General features: G+C 35.4%; 1 protein-coding gene across 1 annotated transcript; it reads right to left on the bottom strand.

Moving 5' to 3' along the window:
- Positions 1 to 1,048: 1,048 nt before the first annotated feature.
- Positions 1,049 to 12,741, bottom strand: EMB1968 (ATPase family associated with various cellular activities (AAA)). The gene is made up of 12 exons (XM_028231952.2): positions 12,503 to 12,741; positions 12,306 to 12,384; positions 11,889 to 11,968; positions 11,443 to 11,562; positions 11,279 to 11,348; positions 11,118 to 11,191; positions 10,757 to 10,877; positions 10,599 to 10,661; positions 10,169 to 10,228; positions 1,870 to 1,995; positions 1,711 to 1,794; positions 1,049 to 1,434 (listed from the first exon to the last, which is right to left on the bottom strand). Exons 1-12 carry the CDS (start codon positions 12,631 to 12,633, stop codon positions 1,330 to 1,332), a joined length of 1,113 nt encoding a protein of 370 aa, XP_028087753.2. The 5' UTR covers positions 12,634 to 12,741; the 3' UTR covers positions 1,049 to 1,329.
- Positions 12,742 to 20,934: the final 8,193 nt, after the last annotated feature.

The following is a 20,934-nucleotide window of genomic DNA, read 5'->3' as shown; positions in this document are numbered from 1 at the left end:
TGTCAAACTAACATCAACTTAATTAATTTATTACAAACAAATTTTTCAACCCAAGTCAACACATGACAGATGGCGGCAGTGTCCTCACTGCCACGTGGAAATGTCTCCTATATTTTATTAATTTTTGTTTGGACAGTTTAATCAATTTACATGTTATCATCATTTCAAACACATTTTTCAATACAATAACTCAAATAAAAATCCATCATATCTTCTCAAACACAAAAACTAAAATAGACTACTAAAATAGTCAAAAGCCAAAAAGCCTAAAAAATAACCACTTCCCAAACACCCACTATATATCACTCACCCTCTCTCTCTCTCTCCCCTTGTGATTCTCTTTATCGCTTTGCTTGCAATGGTTAGTGGTGGCGAGGGAGGGTCGAGTGAGGGTAGGGAGGGGTTGGGGGTTGTGCCAAAGGATGGGGAAGGGCTTGGCAGTGGCACCACAGGGTGTTGAGGGGCTGACCGGAGCTCGGGTGGAGAAAGAGAGGGTGGCCGGAGCTTGTGGTGGCGGGTGCGGTGGGGATAGAGTTAAGATTTGAGAAGGTATGGTTTAATTTTGGTTTTAACTAGGGATTCAAAAAAAATTTACAAAATTTAAAATTAATTGGTGGGTAAAAAGAAATGGGCTCCAAAGAGATTATGTAGATGCTGTTATAATCAACAAAACTATTTTTCATAAAATAGGATGTGGCATTTATTGGTTTGGGCATTTCAAATAAGAAATTTTTTCTTTTGATAAATCATTTCAAATAAGATTTATTATTATAATTCATAATTAAAAAATGTCATTCACCATGTCATTTGTCTGAAAAAAATCTACATATCTATTTGCATAACACTTCATTTCTAATTAATTCATTATGAAAACTTTATGAATGAATGAAACAGGCATGTGTTACACTGCTTTTTTGCAACTTGAACACAAACCGGATCTGTGACTTGAATGGAACAACCCCTGGTTTCTTACAAGAGTCATTTATAGTCCTATTTTTTGAGGATTTTTCTATAGTCATCTTAAATTGAACCCCAAGAAAACTACAAATTGAACCGTAAAGCAAAATCATAGAATTGAGTCATAGCACATTCAATGCCCAATTAACATAACCCAGTTTGTAATGCATGTGCCGTCCACAAAACATCAAACATGCAATGTTTTCTTCATTGGTAAGAGAATAGAGCAGAAAAAGGCCGTCTCCATGAAGTGTAAACATTAAAACATGCATAGATATTTAGCATGCGAAAGCATTGTTTTGATTTTGTGTAAACCTCTTCTAAACGGTTTGTTTCTACATGATTTGATATAAAAATCGTACCACAGTCCACCTAATTCTCGTATGAAAATTCTAGCGGCATGTTGCAAAGTACTCGCATAGTATTGCTGGCCACATCCAACAGCTGCAAATACTCATCTGCTCCATCAACAAGACACTGCCAATTCCACAAAAGCAAAAGAATTATGCCTTGCGCTTCTGTTTGAAAATTATTTTATATAAATATAAACTAAAGAAAAAGGGGAACACAGAACCATCAGTAGCAAAGCCACTACTCTGGTGGAGCAAATACTCTCTCTCTCTCTCTCTCTCTCTCTCTCTCTCTCTCTCTCTCTCCAGTTTTTATAAAAAGACAAATCCAAACTTTAGAAATGTATCTGCAGAGTGCAGACCCTGCACATTCTAATAAATGAATTAATTTTAAGTCACCGACCTTATCCACTTCACCCAATTTCTTGCATATTTTTGCTTTCTGTTCATCTGATACACCATCTGCTTCGACAACTATGTCAAACAACTGGAAGAACAACTATATCAGTACTTGCAACACTTAATTGAATGAAGCATTGATTAAAATTAGTAACAATTGGACCTGAGAAAGCATCTGAGAAACTGGATATCCCTCTGCAATTACATTATTGACTTCCTTATTTGCCAAGTCAAAATTACCACTTTTGCAAGCTGAAAAAAAAGCCTGAACAACCTCCTGAGGGATGACCTGTTTAATTGAATTCTCAGGAATTAGCAGATGGCATCGTAAAGAAGAGGAAGAACAAATCTGGGAGAAGTGTAATGTCAAAACAAAAAAGCAATGCGGACTCTGAATTTTCCAGAGAGTATGTCAACTCAGCAAAGACCCTAAAAAAACAAAGCCAAAAAAAAAATTAAAGGGAAAATTTCATTTTACCCCCTTGTGGTTGACCCATGTGCGGATCACACCCTTACCATTTGGAAATAATCACATAACCCTCATGTGGTTTACGGACCAAAGTGCACGTCTAACTTCTGTCAACAGCAATGGTAAATTGACCTTTATACCCACCCTTGTCTTCTTCATCATTTCATCTAACTTATGTTCTTCTTGCATCTTCTCTCTCTCATGGCAGCAACCATGGCTGCCAATCACCGCCTCCATTCCTCTTTCTTCTCATTCTCTTCTCTCCCCACTCCGTCACTCTGGCATCACCGCCTAACACTCCATCTACTCAAAAGGAGCCAATGTAGCAACAACAGCCTGCGTCAGTCCCATTCACCGCCAAAGATGGCACCCAGCACCATCTAATTTCCCAGTCATGGCACCCACTGCAATCAGATTTCTAGTTCCCAGCCACAACACCCATCTAGATTTGAGTTCCCAGTGTTCACAATCTATTAGCACCAATGAATCTGTTGAGTTTTTTTCATTTGGTTATGTGTATTATATATGTAAATTAGTATATAAGTATATGTATAATATGTGTATGTGTTAATGTACACCTAAACCTACTCCACTAAACCTAACCCACTACACCACTCCACCTCCACTTCACCTACTCCACTACACACTCCACTTCACCTACTCCACCACTCCACCTCCATTTCACATCTCCATCTCCTATATAATGTACATACAATACATCAAAACATACAACACAATCAATCAATCAATAATATACATCAATTTATTTTACATGGTATCAGAGCTATAAAATTTAGGCCTATATTTCTTTCTCACCGGCGGGCAGTCGGCCGGCAACCTTGCCTTCACTGCCCGCTGGAGTTTTCTACACATACCTTCACTCCGCTACATCTTCAACTCTCTCTCTCTGTATTGAAATTCAGGGAGAAAGACAGACACACACACATGGGCTAGTCTCTCCGTCCTCTCTTGATGTTCGAACTCGCCTCAAGTCCCTCGCTTTGCAGAGTCTCCGACCAGCACCACCTCGCCAAAACCACCGATCCTCACCACCACCCATAGAAGCCATAGCAGCAAGCAACTCACACCAGTCCTCTTCTCGGCCATCACACACACAGACGGAGAACCACTGTTGCTCCACCGTCGTTGACCGCTGTGAACCACTAAAAAAAAAAAAAAAAAAAAAAAAAAAATCTCTCTCTACAACGCACATGGGGGCACCCACCCCAATTTCCTAATTTCTTCTTCCATAACAGCTTCTTCTTCACTCTTCTTCACCACCTCTATCGCGTCAACAGTGGAGAGAATTTTGAACTCCATCCACAACACCAACCACGTGCTAGGACCTGCAAAAATATCAAGTCATGGATGCTGCCACTCATCGCGAGTAGCTCCTTCGCTCCGTCAACACCATCGGCGGTTACAACTGTGGCTACCATTGATGCCGCAACAGCTTCGGCAGCCACGCCTCCACTTTTCTCTCATCTCCACATTGTCGGTCCGCTACAACGACATCAACAAGGACGCCGTCATTTCCTCCCCCACTTTCGCCCAGATCGCCGACAAGGTCTACGACATTCTCCCGGGGCAGATATGGGCAGGTCACAATATACTGAGGTTTGCTTGTGCTCGGATTCGGAAGGCGTTTGCGGAAATTCAACGGCCACCACCGGAGCCGAAGGGCACTATTGATTCATTGGCTCTGTTGACTCAGAGGTTTGGGAGGAGAGCTGGTGACATGACGATGGCCACACTTACAACTTACTTTGGGCTTGGACAGCAAACACCTAGGAGCTTCGATGATGTTCGGATGAATCTCGAAGTTCTCAAGTATTGTGCAACAGTTCTATTCTTGAAGTCAAGCCTCCCAGACATATTTACCGCAAACAGTTGGGTTTCTCCTAATGCTATGACAAGAAGTCGTAGTAACGGGAAAGCTTGCATCCTCATCACGTGCCAAAATTGAACATCACAACTCATCCCTTACACATCTAAGAATAGAGGCAAACCATCCACCTTGCTCCGACCCCTTGATTCTCCAACCCATACTTTTTCTTTTTCCTTCTTTCCACACACTCATGTTCCCCACTCAACTCTCTTTTCCTTTCTTTTTCTTTTAATATTTTCCTCCACTACCTTTTGTCTTTCAAATACAGCCACCACCTTACACCAAACCACTTTTTTTATTCGTTTTCTTCTTATTATCATCCTCCTCATCAAGTATCCCACTTTCTCTCTCTCATTTTTTCACTTTCCAATCCCCCGAGGCACATGTTTTCGCCATTAATCTATTCTTATTATTATTATTCAAAAAAAAAAAAAAAAAGCATATACAAAAACAAATACCAAACCCATTGCAGGTTTTCACAAAACCGTGGGCCACGAAACCTTTTTTCCTTATTATTTCTTTGCACAATATAAAAAAAAAAAAAAAAAGAAGAAGAAGAAGACGAACTGCACACCAAACTCATTTTATTCATGTCGGGGCTCACCCCGATCACCATTTTACACCAAAAAAAAACAAAAAAAAAAAAACAACCACCCACACACAACAACCTCATCCACAGGCGGAATTTTTCTTCTCTACTCTGCCGCCGGTCTTTTCTTCTTGCCTCCGTCCTGGGCGGTCCTTGCCGGTGTTGCCTCCGTGTTTCCCACACCGCCGAGCACGTTCACTCCCTGCTCCTCCATTACAACATATGGTGGACCTCCAAATCGGAACATCACGGTGGCCTTCCGCTTCAGCTCCTTGTTTTCTGTCTTTAGCACACTTATCTCTGCTCGCGCATCCTTATACATGCGCTGGAGCAGAGCCAGTTAGGTGTTTAACTGCTGCACCTCATTTGTCCTACTCTGCAGCCGGTGCGACAAGTTTGTGACCGCAGTCATGGTTTCCACGCATGACTTCAAAGTATACTGATTGGCCTCAATATCAGTTTGCACCGCCATTTTTTGCTCCACAGACCGCATCGGAAAGTTCAACGGAGCAAAGCCAGAGGTGTTTGGTTGAGGTTCACTGGCCACCGCACTGGTTATCTCTCTTGTTGACTCGTTGAGGTCGGGAAAGAGAGTGAGTAGACCACGGGACGAAGAGGCCATATTCTGGGTAGCTGAACGGGAAGAAGAGGCCATTGTTCAGATGTTTCAGAATGCAAATATTCAGATATTTCAGAATGAAAATGTTCAGCGGTTTCAGACTGGTTTGCACAGCCTCCGCCTCAACCTTGGTTTAAATAGCCAGGGCCGATCCGCGCATCGCGCGCCACTTGACGCCAGACGACAAAACGGGCGCGCAAGCCAAGGTAATCACGCGCCTCGCCATCATGTATGGCACGCCTTTTTATGGATTGGGCACGCCTTTTGATAGCACGCCTTTTGAAAGATTGGGCACACCTTTTGAGGGTGCAACTTGCTACAACGGTCCGACATGATCCCGTAAACTGTCTTCTACATCGGTCTGACACGACCACACAGTGTCTTCTACATCGGTCCGACATGACCCCGTAAACTGTCTTGATCCCCTTTATCACTCACTTTATTTCAACCTCAAATAGGTTTCTATCTTCACACCTATTTGAGTTTGAGGGGGGGTTATACATATATCATGGTGAGCATGGTTACACACCATGGGAACCACTCAAGCCACCCCATGGCGCACTCCCTAAGTCGCCCCCTTGGTGCACCACCACAATCTGCTACAACGGTCCGACATGACCCCATAAACTGTCTTCTACATCGGTCTGACACGACCACACAGTGTCTGCTACAACGGTCCGACATGACCCCGTAAACTGTCTTCTACAATGGTCCGACATGACCCCGTAAACTGTCTTCTACATCGGTCTGACACGACCACACAGTGTCTGCTACAACGGTCCGACATGACCCCGTAAACTGTCTTCTACATCGGTCCGACATGACCCCATAAACTGTCTTCTACATCGGTCTGACACGACCACACAGTGTCTGCTACAACGGTCCGACATGACCCTGTAAACTGTCTGCTACAACGGTCCGACATGACCCCATAAACTGTCTGCTACATCGGTCTGACACGACCATACCGTGTCTCCTATCCTGTTTTATTTTATTTATCAGTTTACTTTCCTGTTTTGTTACTCTCTTCAAACTCAAGTTGGTTAGTTCCTATCCTCCTTGAGTTTGAGGGGGGCTGTTAATGTACACCTAAACCTACTCCACTAAACCTAACCCACTACACCACTCCACCTCCACTTCACCTACTCCACTACACACTCCACTTCACCTACTCCACCACTCCACCTCCATTTCACATCTCCATCTCCTATATAATGTACATACAATACATCAAAACATACAACACAATCAATCAATCAATAATATACATCAATTTATTTTACAGTATGTATATTAAAAATGTAATTAAACCAGACCAGAACTAGGTTGCAAATTAGAAATTAAGTTATAGAATTAGAATTATTTGGATTTATTATTTAATTAACAATTATGTTTTAAGTTAAGAGATAAAGAGAAGATAGAGGCTAAATGGCAAAAGATGAAAAATTATTAATAACAATTATGTTTTAATTAAAAATATTTTAGTGAGGTGAAAACACTTTTTTTATTACTGAGTTTTTAGTAAATTGACCTTTAATTACTATTAATAACAATTATTTTTTTTAATAACAAAAAAGTGTTTTTAGTAAATTGACCTTTAATCTTTTAACAATTCACTAAATACCAAAAATACAAAAAAAAAAATGAGAATTCAGTATATTTTTCATATTTTCATGTATTTATTAATTTTTTAAAATATTTTTTTACAAATTTTTTATTTTTTAGGTACATCTAAGGGTTGGTTTGGGATGTTCTAAAAAAGTACACTTTTTGACTTATTGGCTTATATGGGTTGGGTTTGGATTGGGTTTGATGTGATTGATGTGTTAGAGAGGTGATGCGATTTAAATAAGATGATGTGACTTAAATAGGATAATGACTTTTTGACTTTTTGTATTATTTAGGTCATGCCAAACTTGGCCTAAGTAAGGTGCATCTAAAAAAGTAAAAAAAAAAAATGCTTAAAATTTTAAAAATATTCACTTAAAAAAAAAAAAAAACAAACAAACAAACAAAAAAATCAATTTTCAAAAAACTTAATCCAAAAAACTCAAACCAAACACACACAATGGCATTCTTTGGTAAATTTGAAGATGTATAAAAAATAGACATACTCTCCACATAGGCATATAACTCTCACAACTCGTTATCTTAGACCAAAAAAACTAACGGTGCGTTTTTGTCCATAAACCACATGAGAATTATATGGTTATTTCCAAATGACAAGGGGGTGATCCGCACTTGGACCAAACCACAAGGGGATAAAGTGAAGTTTGCCCTAAAATAAAAAATATCTTGACCAAGTCATTGAGCTTTCAACAACGGTCAACAAAAATGATTACCTCTATGATTAACACCAAGGTAACAATGAGGATTTGTTTGAACAATTCGTGTATAGAAGCCTTAATGAAGCCACCATCTTATCTACTACCCATCTAAAGCCATATGCAAAAAAATAAATAAATAATAAAGATTTTTTGTATTGGTTATGTTTTGACCAAAATCACCACTCAAAATTGGAGTCATAGCTAATCTTGAAAATATAAAAGCATGGCTCGTACACCAAAGTGATATAAACATGGCATGGCTTTACTTGCACCCATAAACAAAGATTTGTACTTAGTTTTGAAACGTTTTATCAGCATAATAATGTTCTTGGATGTAGAGGGTCTAAAATTAAAGTCAAAATTAAGTATGGACCTAAATGCGGAGATCACCCCTGCTAGGCGACCACGAATGATTAAGGAGTATGAGCTAAAGCCCAAGGAAAGTAGGTCAACAGTGGGTCGGAGCAGGTCCGACCCGCCAAAAGTATGAACAAGCTCCATAAAGAAAAATGTCTAAGTCAAGTTGCGGAGGCAACACTTGCAACGGCTAAGTTGCTGAGGCACTTTGTCTCGGTGCCGCCATTCCTAATATTCTCGGCATCGCCATCTCAAGTATTGTCGGTGCTGCAATCTTAAGTATTGCCGGCGCCACCATTTGAAATTGTTGAGAGAAAGAGAAAACTAGAACAACTAAGTTGCAGAGACAACACTTGCAGCGGTGAAGTTGCGGAGGTATTTTGTCGGCGCGCCATCTCTAGTATTGTCAGTGACGCCATTTGAACTTGCTACGGGAAACAGCCACCGTAGCAACTACAAATGATGCAACTAACTTGCAGAGGGAAGACTCCACTAAGGTGATAGCAGCCTTTGGGAGAAGCTTTCCTTTTATAAGTAGAGACTAATGCTTGGTGCTAATGGCAAGCCCCAAAACATTACTAGACTAGGACTCATAGCAGACCCCCAAAGTCGTCATTAGCTCAACGTTGATAGCAGGCTCCAAAACTCACTAGCTTAGCACTGATAGTAGGCCCCAAAACTTATTGGTTGAAGCTGATAGCAAGTCCAGAGATATTAGTATACAGCTGCAACCCTGCGAAGATAGGAGCAGGGCAGCCCAAGAGTAAGGGAATCTCTTTCCATTTACCCAGGTCATGGACCTGTCTTGGTTGCACAAGCAGGGCCAAGGAAGCCCCCTTAGGCTTGATACTAAGGCACAACATAGCTGATAGCGAGCCTAGCTGTGGCCTTCGCCCTGGAAAGCTTGAGAGTTTGTGATTAGGTGGCTAAGGGAGGAGGCATCGCAGGTGAACACGAACATTACTGATAGCAAGCTATGAAGTCTTGAGAATGTATATCTTAACTAAACTGAACTGAGAAGGCAAGAGCAGGGACAAACATTACCGCTGCAAGTGCACTTGCTGATGTTCAAGCTGAAAAGGCAAGTTGCAGTAGCAAACACTCCCGCCACAAGTGCATTTACTGAGGCATCTGTGCCAAACATATAGTACACAGTACAGGCAGAGCAACACGTGGCACCTTCAACCTAGTGGTCCAAGGCAGAATATTCTATGTGATTCTCAGGGACACATATCTTCACTTTATTTGACCACTTAGTATCCTTTTGGTGCAAAGGAAAAGCCTATAAATAGGACCTATTTTTTAATGTCCAAGAAGAGGATTTTTGGGAATTTAGGGAGATGCTGCCCATTTGTGCATTGTCATTCTCTTCTTCTTAAACCACTTGCTCCACCCTCACCCAACTAATCATTCTCCATCTTTTCCAGATTTTGTTGACTCATTTCTTCAGCCATTCCGACCTTGTTGGACCATTAACATACTTTTGCCTCTCTAATCACTCTCCTAATCACTGTTCATCTCAAACTCCCCTACACAGGGTCACCGTTCCCAAAAGCCACTCCCCATCACCATCCCTTACACGGCTTTTGAAAACCAGAACATTAAAATTACTGGTCTCAAGAGGATGCTAAACAAGTGTCATCAAGGTGATCCAAATATGAGACCAAAACTTACCTTGTAACATACCCTGATGAGTGGCAACATTAACACTTTCATCCTAGATAAGATTCATTGGGAGAGAAGAGAATTCTATCAAACTAAAGCAAATCAGATTCAGAGTTCTTCTATCCAACCATAACCTACACCTGGCAGGATCTAAGTCCTATATGTAAGATTGTAGACTCTGCCAAATTAGACACAAAAAAGATTTGATGGTTCCTCAAGGATTTCCAGGATAATAGCAGAAAAAGCATGTCCAAAGAGTAAAATACTAAAACCACCTTTCCAACAGGGAGGACATATTTGCATCTTCCTTCATACTGACAACTATAGGGAATGTAGGATGGCAAAAGTAAAAAAAAAAAAAAAAAAAAAAAAAGCGCAATGCACAATGCAGCCAATAATTTTAATTACTGGTTCAAAGAACTCTTTCCCCAAAACTAATCATTTTAAAATCTTTGAGCCTTGTAAAATATCTTCTCCACATAGAAAACTCCAAGAGCAGGATTAGAAAAATAAAATAATAATAATAAAATTCAATGCTACTAACTTACCCCTGACACACTGATCAAGTCATTGGAAGAAATAGATGATCCAAAGAGGCGAGCAGCTCCCTGTAACAACAAAAATGCAGAAGATCAATTTTTATTCAGGCATGAGAAATAAATTTGAAACTCCACAGTAAAAGTTGTACTTGGAACTAACAACAAAACAAACAGCATATCTACAGAATGATTAGAATTTCAAAATCACCAAACAAGATCGAATTTTAAATTCTTAATTAGAATGATTAATAAATATGGCACATCATAAGGCTTAACATGTTCTGTGATCATGATTGTGGCATGAAAACAAACAGCATATCTACAGAAAATGCACCTATTCATTTATACACACAACTTCAGTTTATCATTATTACAAATATCAAAGTTAACATAAAGGAAACTCGGTACACAAAATGGGAATGTGCAAACCTCCTCTTACCTGTAAGTAAGTTATAGCCCGACGAAGATCGCCCTGTGAGATGGAACTTAACATTGAAAGAGCCTACAATTGTAAACCAAACATACCTCATTAACAAAGAATGCAATTTTGCATAAGCCACTGCTTCCAAAACAAACTTCTAATGACTAGAACCACACCTCTGTATCCAGATTTAGGCCTTCCTCATTACAAATATGCAATATACGACTGGTCATGATTTCTTCTGAAAGTGGTTTGAACCTAAACTTTGCACATCTAGAAGCAAGCGGCTCTATAATCCTATATAGAGCATAACCATGTAAGTTACGAAGTTCTCAAGCTCTTTACAAAAGGACACAAAAGGACACATTTGCATATTTTTTGAGTGCCCCAACATAAATCATCCCCTTCTCATAGCTAAGCCCCCACCCCCCAACACACACACACATAAAGCACATGGGAAAAAGAAAAAGGAAAACTTTCAGTCAGCGGCAAGAGAAAATAATTAATATATAAAAAATAAAAAAGAAGAAAAAGCACCTGCTTATGTAATTACAAATGAAAAAGAATCTTGTGACTTTAGAGTATGTTTCCATGGTACGCCGCAAAGCATTCTGTAAAGTAAAAGGAAGCCTTTGAACATTCATATTACAACAATGAACAATGTTGAATTAGTAAATGCCAACAAATAACAAACTTGCCTGAGCATCTTCAGTCATGGAATCTGCCTCGTCTAGGATAATTATCTTAAAAGGTGGGCAAGGATAACCCCTGAAGTATAGAAAAGACATCCAAAAGAATAGAAATTAAGCTGGGATGAACTAATATGAGCAAAACAAAGTGATCACAAGATAGGACTGTATACCCTTGACGTCCAGAACCTACAGCAACAGCAGCAAAGTTCTTTATTTTTGTGCGAACTACATTGATCCCACGGTCATCACTTGCATTCAGCTCCAGCACTCTAGATTTGTAGAGTTCAGGTCTGTCAAAGAAATTGTGTGACTCAGAGAAAGCAAGACCACAATTCATCCCAAAAATGTTGTAGAATGAACCAGATATTTAGTATTCACAGAATGCTATAAATCATCTAATGTGAATCAAAGAGTGGTACATTTGAATTATCAAGATTTACGAGAGAAAACCATACCGTTTTCCCTCAACCGTTATTTAGTAACCCATAGCTACTAACAATATTATAAGAAGTGAAAGCTACACAGTAACCAGTTAATAAATGTCTATAGTCAAGAACAGTTCACCAATATTTGTCACGAAGCAAATATAATTATAACTCGAAATTCAGTGGAGTACCCAAAAAGCTGGTGCGCTATGGCAAGCGCTGTTGTGGTTTTGCCTGTTCCGGGAGGACCATAGAACAGCATATGCGGGCACTGCATAAAAACAGAAGCTAAAAAAATCAGACCAAACATATATTCAAATTTATGGTTGTTGTCAGAGCAATCTTTGATTCCTTCACAGCCAGTTAAGGGCATTTCCAACACTTTTTCTCAAAGCTAAATTGGAGTAAAAAAATACATTAAAATTCCCTCCACTTCTTCACTCAAATTTCTATCCAACCCAAAATTTCCACTTATCTCGTTCACTCCAACCCATAGCTATGGGGGAGAAAAACCCAATTGCAAATTATCAAACTAGGGTTTTTTTAGTTGAACAAGAAGAAATGTAAAGATGGTATTTTTGGGGGGTTTGGGAGAGTAATAGACTTACATTAGAGGTCTCGAGGGTGTTTGTGAGGACACGAACGACTTCGTCCTGGTGAGCTACGTCCTTCACTTGCTTGGGTCGACTGTGATATCAATCCGAAACCAAAATGAAAATCGAAATTATTATACGTGTATATATAAATGGTTACAATGTATGAAAAGAAATGAAAAGGAGAGTGATATGAGGAAGAGAAGGCGTACTATTTCTCGACCCATGGCTGGGAGCTCTGTACGAGTGGCGCCATCTCTCTCTCTCTCTCTCTCTCTCTCTCGTGCTTTTTTTCCCGCTTTAATTGGGAAGAAGAGGCAGCACATATATCATATATGGGCATGCATAGAATGGGCTGGGCTCTAATTGAGCAACTTGAGCTTACCCAATGGTTTAAACTCTGATGCCTGCTCACCCAGACCACAAAAACTGGACTGACATTTTTTGAGAAAAAAATGTATCAGAGAAAGGTAAGTTCAAATATAAATTTAAAAAATCTGAAAGGCATTTGAATGTATTATATTTCATTTCAATAATTTAAATTATTTATTTTGTAAAAATTTTGATATATATCATTTATATAAAAAAAATTAATTAATTTGATAATTGTAATTTTTTTTTTCATTTTATTGTGTTTTGTCTCTGAAAAATAGATTAAAAAATAGACTCTTTTTTTTTTTTTTTTTTGAGAGACACGATATTGAAAATATTAAGATTATTGAATTAACATATATTTTGGGAAGTGTTTGGATGTACAAGGTGCATATTATATATTTTTGTATAAGTTCTCACAAATATATATAACTTATCTCATAAAATCACATAAATTCTTATAAATATACATAAGTTAACCTGTAAAAATTTAAGAAGTCACAATTTACATATATTTGTGAGAACTTATGCAATTTTGTGAGAGAACTTATGTATATTTGTGAGAATTTACGCAAGTATATATGGTATGCACTTGTATATTTAAAAATTGCCCTTTTTCTATGGATGACATACACAAAGAGTCCTCCAAAATAAACGACTTGCATCATCGAAACGGAACTCATAGTGGGCATCACAAGTCTATCAAGTTCTCTCAATTATTTTAACAATAAGTCTAAGGAGTCTCCCTAATTTATTCAAAAATTTATCAACTGTCCACATGACAGAACACCTCAATATGAATGTTGTTTTTATTTAAAAAGAAAAAATATATATGCAATAACCTAATCTTAACATAATTCAATTAATTAAGTTATCAATCTATATTACTCGTATGAACTTAAGTACATAGCCAAAAAGGAAAAAAAAAAGCCTCACATAAATAAGTGATTACCAATTAGTTAAACAATTTACAAAAATAATAAATTCGTCTTTAAATATCTGTATTTTTTTTTTATTTTGATTAAAAAATCAATGAACCTATATCAAGATTTTTTATTCAATTTATTTGTTTGAATTTTCAAAAAAAAATCTAAAAATAAATTAGTTTGGTAAAAAAAGTGTGTTTTTTAATATTTATTTTTGTCAAATTAGTTTCTAATTATTGAAGAAAAATTAGAATACAAATTCTAAAAACTCAACCAAACAGAATTATATATATATATATATATTTGGAGCACGTATTTATTTTATTTTATTTTTTAGCTCTATGTATCATGGTGCTACAATCCTAAGACGCATTTTGAGAGAGAAAAAATGCATACCTATTTTCTCTACTTATTTCTATATAGTAATAACAAATTGATAACTTAATTAATTGGGATCATATTTTTTCCTTAAACGCTTCCACTTTGAGATGGTTGTCACGTGAAAGTTAGTAAATTTTGAGTAAATTAAGGGGCTTCCTTATCTTATTGTAAATTTAAACTTAAGAGAAATTAAACACGGGAAATTAAGGGGCTTCCTTATCTTTTATGCTTCCATTAGCAAGCTGTAATGGAAGCATAAAAGAAAATTACAAATAGGTGAAAAGCACCCTTTGAATTTACCAAACTACCCCATTTGCCTTCTTCTTTCCCTTTCTTGGGTCTTCTTTTCTATGTATCTCCAATTAGCAATCTTGATCGTCGGCCGCCACCCTTACCCTCTTCACCACTCTAAAATCCTTCCCTACCCATTCTTGTCACTCTCGCGCCTTCGTCTACCCATTTCCGCCACTTTCTCAAAACCTTAGCCACTAACTCTTCCCTATTGTAATCCTCACACGTTTCCTTCTTAGTGATGATCAATTGAACTGTCACTCACCATAATGATATTTATGAAAATTAGAGGAAAATAATTGAAGAGAGAGGGGAGGGAAATCTACAGAGGTCGTACCATAGTGCTTGAGAAAGGTCTCGCCGAAGTTGTCATTGAGACTGACTCCATCACAGCCCAAGAAATGATCACAAACGGGCCTCCCCCAAACTGCTCGTATAGAGCCATTTGTGGAAGATGCTCGTCACCTTCTCCAGCGGTGCAATTGTTCCATCCAGCACATTATGAGAGAGGCCAACCAATGTGCGGACAAGCTCGCCAATATGGGTGCAGATCAAGTGGAGCACTTGCTGGTTATGGAGGAACCTCCTCCAGAAGTTAGAAGCTTGATTGTAGCTGATATGGTGGGTACAGCATTTCGGAGGCTCTAGCTTAGCTGCCTCTCTTGTCTTTGTTGTTTGTTGTTCTGGGTTTTTAATTTCCGATGTACTGAAAAAAAAAAAAGAGGGGAGGGAACAAAAAAAAAAAAAAGTAAAATGAAGAGAGAGCATTAGAACAAATTAAAGTTTTAGATACCAAAATTTAGGAAAAAATTAATTTTTCGGGGTGAAATATCTTAGTTCCCAAATGTGTTATTGTTATATTCTTAACAATCAAATTTGACATTTAGTAATGAATTATTATCTTTTTGGGATAAAAAAAACTTTTGTCTAAAAGAATAATTTTTTTTTACAAAAAATGATTTTGTTCCTAAAAGTGTGTTTATTAGCAACGACTCTTTAGACGACATAAATTAGTCTCCTAATATTTTTTTGCAATAAAATTTTTACTTTGAAAATGAAAGAGTTTGATCTTTAAATTTTTTATATATTGCAGTGGAAAGAGAAAAATAAAAAAGGCCAAAATTCATTTTACCATCTTCTTGTTTAGTTCATGTGTGGATAGTGCTCCTTGATGTTTATATGTAATTAGGGGTGTAAATTCAAACTGGCCCATAGTCGGGCCTCGTGAGCTCCCGTCAATTTGTGGGGTGGGTCAAGCTAGCCCACATGAGAAAAATCTCGGCCCAAGCTTAGGTCTAAGCCCACTCAAAATCAGATAGTGAGCTAGGTTGCAGGCCTTGATTCAGGTCGAGCCTAGGCTTAAGCTTGGAGAGGGCCTATGTCGGACCTAACTATTTTTTTATTTTTTTAAAAAAATTGTTTTCTACCAAAATTTTATTGTTTTCCCCCAAAATAGCTTAAAAATGACAATGGGCCTTGGCCTGGGCAGGCTTTAGGCCAGCCTGGCCCCAAAACACATGGCTTGGCCCAAGGTTGGGGCCTGGGCTCAAGCTTAGCCGGGCTGCTCTGGGTTGCGAACAGACTTTGGGTAGGCCATGGACAAGTGAATTGATTTTTACACCCTTATATATAACCTAATTCTTTATGAATTTTAGATTAAAGTGCGCCATTCACACCGTTAATTGCGTTAACATTTAATTTTATTTTTTAATTAACAAAGTCTATTTATACCTTATATGTAGGAATTTTTATAGTTGTATATGTAGACCAATGAGAAAGATGATGATGGACTCACAACAGAGATAGTGGTAAACCAATGATGAACAATCATATTTTTTTTTTTTTTGCCATTATTATACATTATACATTTGGAAGAAAATATTAGTTATACATGTAAACTAATGATGGAGATGATAATGGACTCGCAATAGAGATAGTGGTAAACTAGTGATAAACAATCATTTTTTTTGCCATTATTATACATAAATCGTAGTCTCTTCATCAGTTTGTGTAATCATCGATATTGTATAGTTTATTCGCCGGTATTATGCTAGAATTGATTGTATACAGATTTTTCTAAAAATGTGCGTCAATATATATGAACTATTTTTTAGATATTATTTGATGATTTATTATATATTAATATTTATTGTTACTATACTTCTTGGTTGAGCAATCATTTTTATTGTCATTAAACAATCAAAACAATCGATTTTTACTTTTTTAATTTGGTTTTGTATTTTCACGTTGCAGCGTGAATGTTCACATTGTATAAGTTCAGTTTATTTTTATTTTTTTAAGGCTAATTGTATGTTAATTGTAAACTGTGAACATTCATATTGTATTTTGGTATGAATTTTATCTTTTCAAAATTTAGTTGTATGTTTGTAGTTTTTGTTAATATATTTGTTGGCAGAATAATCATTTATATTACCATTGAACAATTGAAATAGTCGATTTACACTTTTTTTAATTTTGTTTTATGTTTTCACATTGCAGTGGGAATGTTCACATTGGTATAAATGTAATTTTTAAAGGTAGTTATATGTTAATTGTAAATTATGAATATTCACATTGTATTTTGATATGAGTTTTATTTTTTTGAAGATTATTTGTATGTTTATTATCTATTGTGAACATTTACATTGTACTTTGGTATGTGTTTTGTTTTTTCGAATGTTAGTTGAATATTAGTAGTCATACTAGCACAAACATAGCGTGTATATAGAGATGTGAATGTTCACATTAATTCTGTAATACAAATAAGTAGTTGCACCCAATGTTAATGTTCACGCACTTATGTAACATTGAGTGTATATACGGTTCCATGAGAAGATGTTATTTACCAACATGCATTTGTAATGCAAAAGTTTACATCAACATTTTGTGAGAGACTTTCAACAGGTAGATAATTTAGGGCTGTGTTTGGAACAGTTTTCCAAAGTTAATTTTACCCCTTTATTTGCATTTCATGTTTGTTTACGGTTTCTCAAAGTTAATTCTACATTAAATTTTGAAAATTCTGTCTTAGGCGGAAAAATTTGGGCTAACCGATCGTTCAGCCGGTTGATCGGAATAGCATTTTTTTTTTTTTTGCAATTGACACATATTAATTTTTATATATTCGGAAAAAATATTTTTTGAATTTTTTATGAGTTCTAATAAAATTTTGAGTCGTGTGTTTGGTTATGAGTTGTAAGTTTTTGTATCAAATATCATATGTCATATCAAAAATTCCCTACTCAATTCAAAACTCTTTCACCAAACAAATTTTCTACACTCAAATCATAATTCCAAAACTCACAAACTCAAAATTCAACTCCTACTCTCAAATCATATTTAAAAAGCTCTACCAAATGCAACCTAGGATTTTAAGAATGTGAGAGATTTTTTATGTGAAATAAGGGAGAGATTTTTTCCCTAGAATGAGTGAGTTTTTCTCAATGGAATATAGGAGAGATTTTATCCTTAGAATGAGAATTTGGGATTTTAAGAATGTGAGAGATTTTTTATGTGAAATAAGGGAGAGATTTTTTCCCCTAGAATGAGTGAGAGTTTTTCTCAATGGAATATATGAGAGATTTTCTCCTTATAATGAGAGTATTTTCCCTAGAATGATAAGAGATTTTCTTTATAGAATAAGGAATTGTTATTATTTTTTTATTGTGTATTAATTTCAAAATAAAAACCAACTCAGAAAGTTGGAAAGGTGATTTGGTATATTACACCAAATATGACCTAATGAAATACTATAAAAGAATATGAGTTATATAGAACATAAGTCTTAAGAATGTGATTTACTAAAAAGCTCCATTGTTTATTTGGTAGAATTTTGTTTCTTCTATACCAAGCTCAAACATCAGCCACCTCCATTATTTTTTTTTTTAAAAGGATACTGGAAGTGTTTGTTATAGCTTAAATAACTTGTTTATAGCGTATTTTAATTTAGGAGTTTGTATTAGAATGCTTGGTGCAATTTCTGTATACAATTTATTAGGTATAAATAGTTTAAATAAGTTAAAAAATTTATTATCAGAAAGTTTAAGAAGAATACTTTTAAATTCTATTTTCTTATTATTAATTTTTAAATTATAATAAGTTGAACCAAACAGCACCACCAGGGTTGTTCACATATGACATTGCAATGGTCGAAAAAGGATTTGTTTTCCAAGTGAATTCCTCACATTAAGGTAAAGAAAATACTAAAAATAATAATTTTTTATATTTATATATTATATTTTGTAACTAACATTTTATAGCCGAGCTGCTCTAGGTCACGAGCAAACTTCGGGTAGGCTATCGGTGAACTGATTTTATACCCCTATATGTAACCTAATTCTTTATGAGTTTTAGATTAAAGTGCGCCATTCACACCGTTAATTGTGTTATCATTTAATTTTATTTTTTAACAGAGTTAAAAAAAAAAGTCTATTTATACTTTATACGTAAAATTTTTTATAGTTCAATGAAAAAAGAAATTATTTACAAACAAGTCATTTTTTCACCATTGCAATGTCATACGGGAACAGCCCTGCAATGGTGCTGTTTGATTCAACTTATTATAATTTAAAAATTAATAATAAGAAAATAGAATTTAAAAGTAATCTTCTTAAACTTTTAGATAATAATTTTTTTTTCAACTTATTTAAACTATTTCTACTTAATAAACTGTATATAGAAATTGCACCAAGCATTTTAATACAAACTCCTAAATTAAAATATGCCACAAGTAGGTTATTTAAATTATAACAAATACTCCCAGTACCTTAGGGGGAAAAAAATGGAGGTGGCTGGTGTTCCGGCTTGGTATAGAAGAAACAAAATTCTACCAAATAAACAATGGAGCTTTTTTAGTAAATCTCATTCTTAAGACTTAATTCTATCTAACTTATATTCTTTTTTAGTATTTTATTAGGTCCTATTTGGCGTGATATACCAAATCACCCTTCCAACTTTCCGCGTTGGTTTCTATTTTGAAATTAATACACAATAAAAAATAATAACAATTCCTTATTCTATGGATAAAATCTTTCATCATTTCAGGAAAAATCTTCTCATTATAGGGAGAAAATCTCTCCCTTATTCCATAAAGAAAAAATCTCTCCCTTATTTCACATAAAAAATCTCTCACATTCATAAAATCCTAAATTATCTACGTCTTGAAAATCTCTCGCTAAATGTTGATGTAAACTTTCACATTACAAATTCATGTTGATAAATAGCATCTCCTCATGGAACCATATGCACACTCAATGTTATATGAGTGTGTGAATATTAACATTGGGTGCAACTATTTATTTGTATTACAAAATTAAAGTGAACATTCACATCTCTATGTATACACTATGTTTGTGCTAATATGACTACTAATATTCAACTAACATTCAAAAAAACAAAACACATACCAAAGTACAATGTGAATATTCACAATAAATAACAACATACAACGAACCTTTAAAAAAATAAAACTCATATCAAAATATAATGTGAATATTTACAATTTACAATTAAAATACAACAACCCTAAAAAAACTACTTTCATACCAATGTGAACATTCGCACTGTAATGTGAAAACATAAAACAAAATTAAAAAAAATGCAAATTGACTATTTCGATTCTTCAATGGTAACAAAAATGATTATTCAACCAACAAGCATATTAACAAAAACAACAAACATATAACGAAATTTTGAAAAGATATAATTATACCACATACAATATGAATTTTCACAATTTACAATTAACATACAATTAGCCTTAAAAAAAAAGAAGTAAACATTCACACTGCAATGTAAATATACGAAACAAAATTAAAAAAGTGAAAATCGATTATTTCGATTGTTTAATGACAATACAAATGATTGCTCAATCCAAAAGTATAGTAACAATGAATATACAACAAATCAGCCAATAATATATAAAAAACTATTAAATAGTTCTATATATTGACGAACATTTTAAGAAAAATCTATATATAATCAATTCCGACACGATACCAACGAATAAACTATAGAATATCGGTGATTACACAAGCCAACAAAGACATAATAATGGCCAAAAAAATGATCATTCATCACTGGTTTACCATCATCTCTGTTGCGAGTCCATCATCATCTCTATCTTTGGTCTACATGTATAATTAACATTTTCTATTGTAAAATAATGGTAAAAAAGGATTTTTGATCAAGTGAATCTCTCACATTAAGACAAAGAAAATACTAAAAATAATAATCTTCTATATTTATATACAATATTTTATATATATCATAAATGAAATATAACTAATAATAATTTTCTCTGTCCTAAATATATGGTATAATATATATTATAATAAAAATTTATAAGGGTAAAATAAATAACATATTGAAATATAAGCTCAAATGTATGAGATTAGATAAAACATAAGAATATTTTGTGAACTTATTGGGTTATAAGTTTTATAAATGGGATTTATAAATAAATCTCTCAATAAACAAACAAATTATATGTAAGGCAAAGCACCAATAAATTCCAAATTTAAATTTGTTAAACTATTTGGTCCTGCTTTTTATTTTGTAGACTAATAAGTCCTATTTGAATGTTAAAAGCTCACTATAGGCTTTTTTTAGATTTCTCTCATTTCCGAACATCAGCAGCATCGACTACATCATCAAACGTCATCAAACATCAACAA

The sequence above is a fragment of the Camellia sinensis genome, chromosome 6 (assembly GCF_055761805.1).
Source record: "Camellia sinensis isolate YWXY chromosome 6, ASM5576180v1, whole genome shotgun sequence".
Lineage (NCBI taxonomy): Eukaryota > Viridiplantae > Streptophyta > Magnoliopsida > Ericales > Theaceae > Camellia > Camellia sinensis.
The sequence above is the reverse complement of the archived record's forward strand: the minus strand, read 5'-3'. Positions and strand labels throughout refer to the sequence as shown.

Coding starts and splice junctions, on each gene's coding strand:
- EMB1968 (XM_028231952.2), bottom strand. CDS start 12,633: ATGCCCATATATGATATATGTGCTGCCTCTTCTTCCCAATTAAAGCGG. Junction 10,662..10,756: donor GCCTAAATCTGGATACAGAG/GTGTGGTTCTAG, acceptor TTACAATTGTAG/GCTCTTTCAATGTTAAGTTC. Junction 1,795..1,869: donor TTTCTCAGATGCTTTCTCAG/GTCCAATTGTTA, acceptor TTGTTCTTCCAG/TTGTTTGACATAGTTGTCGA.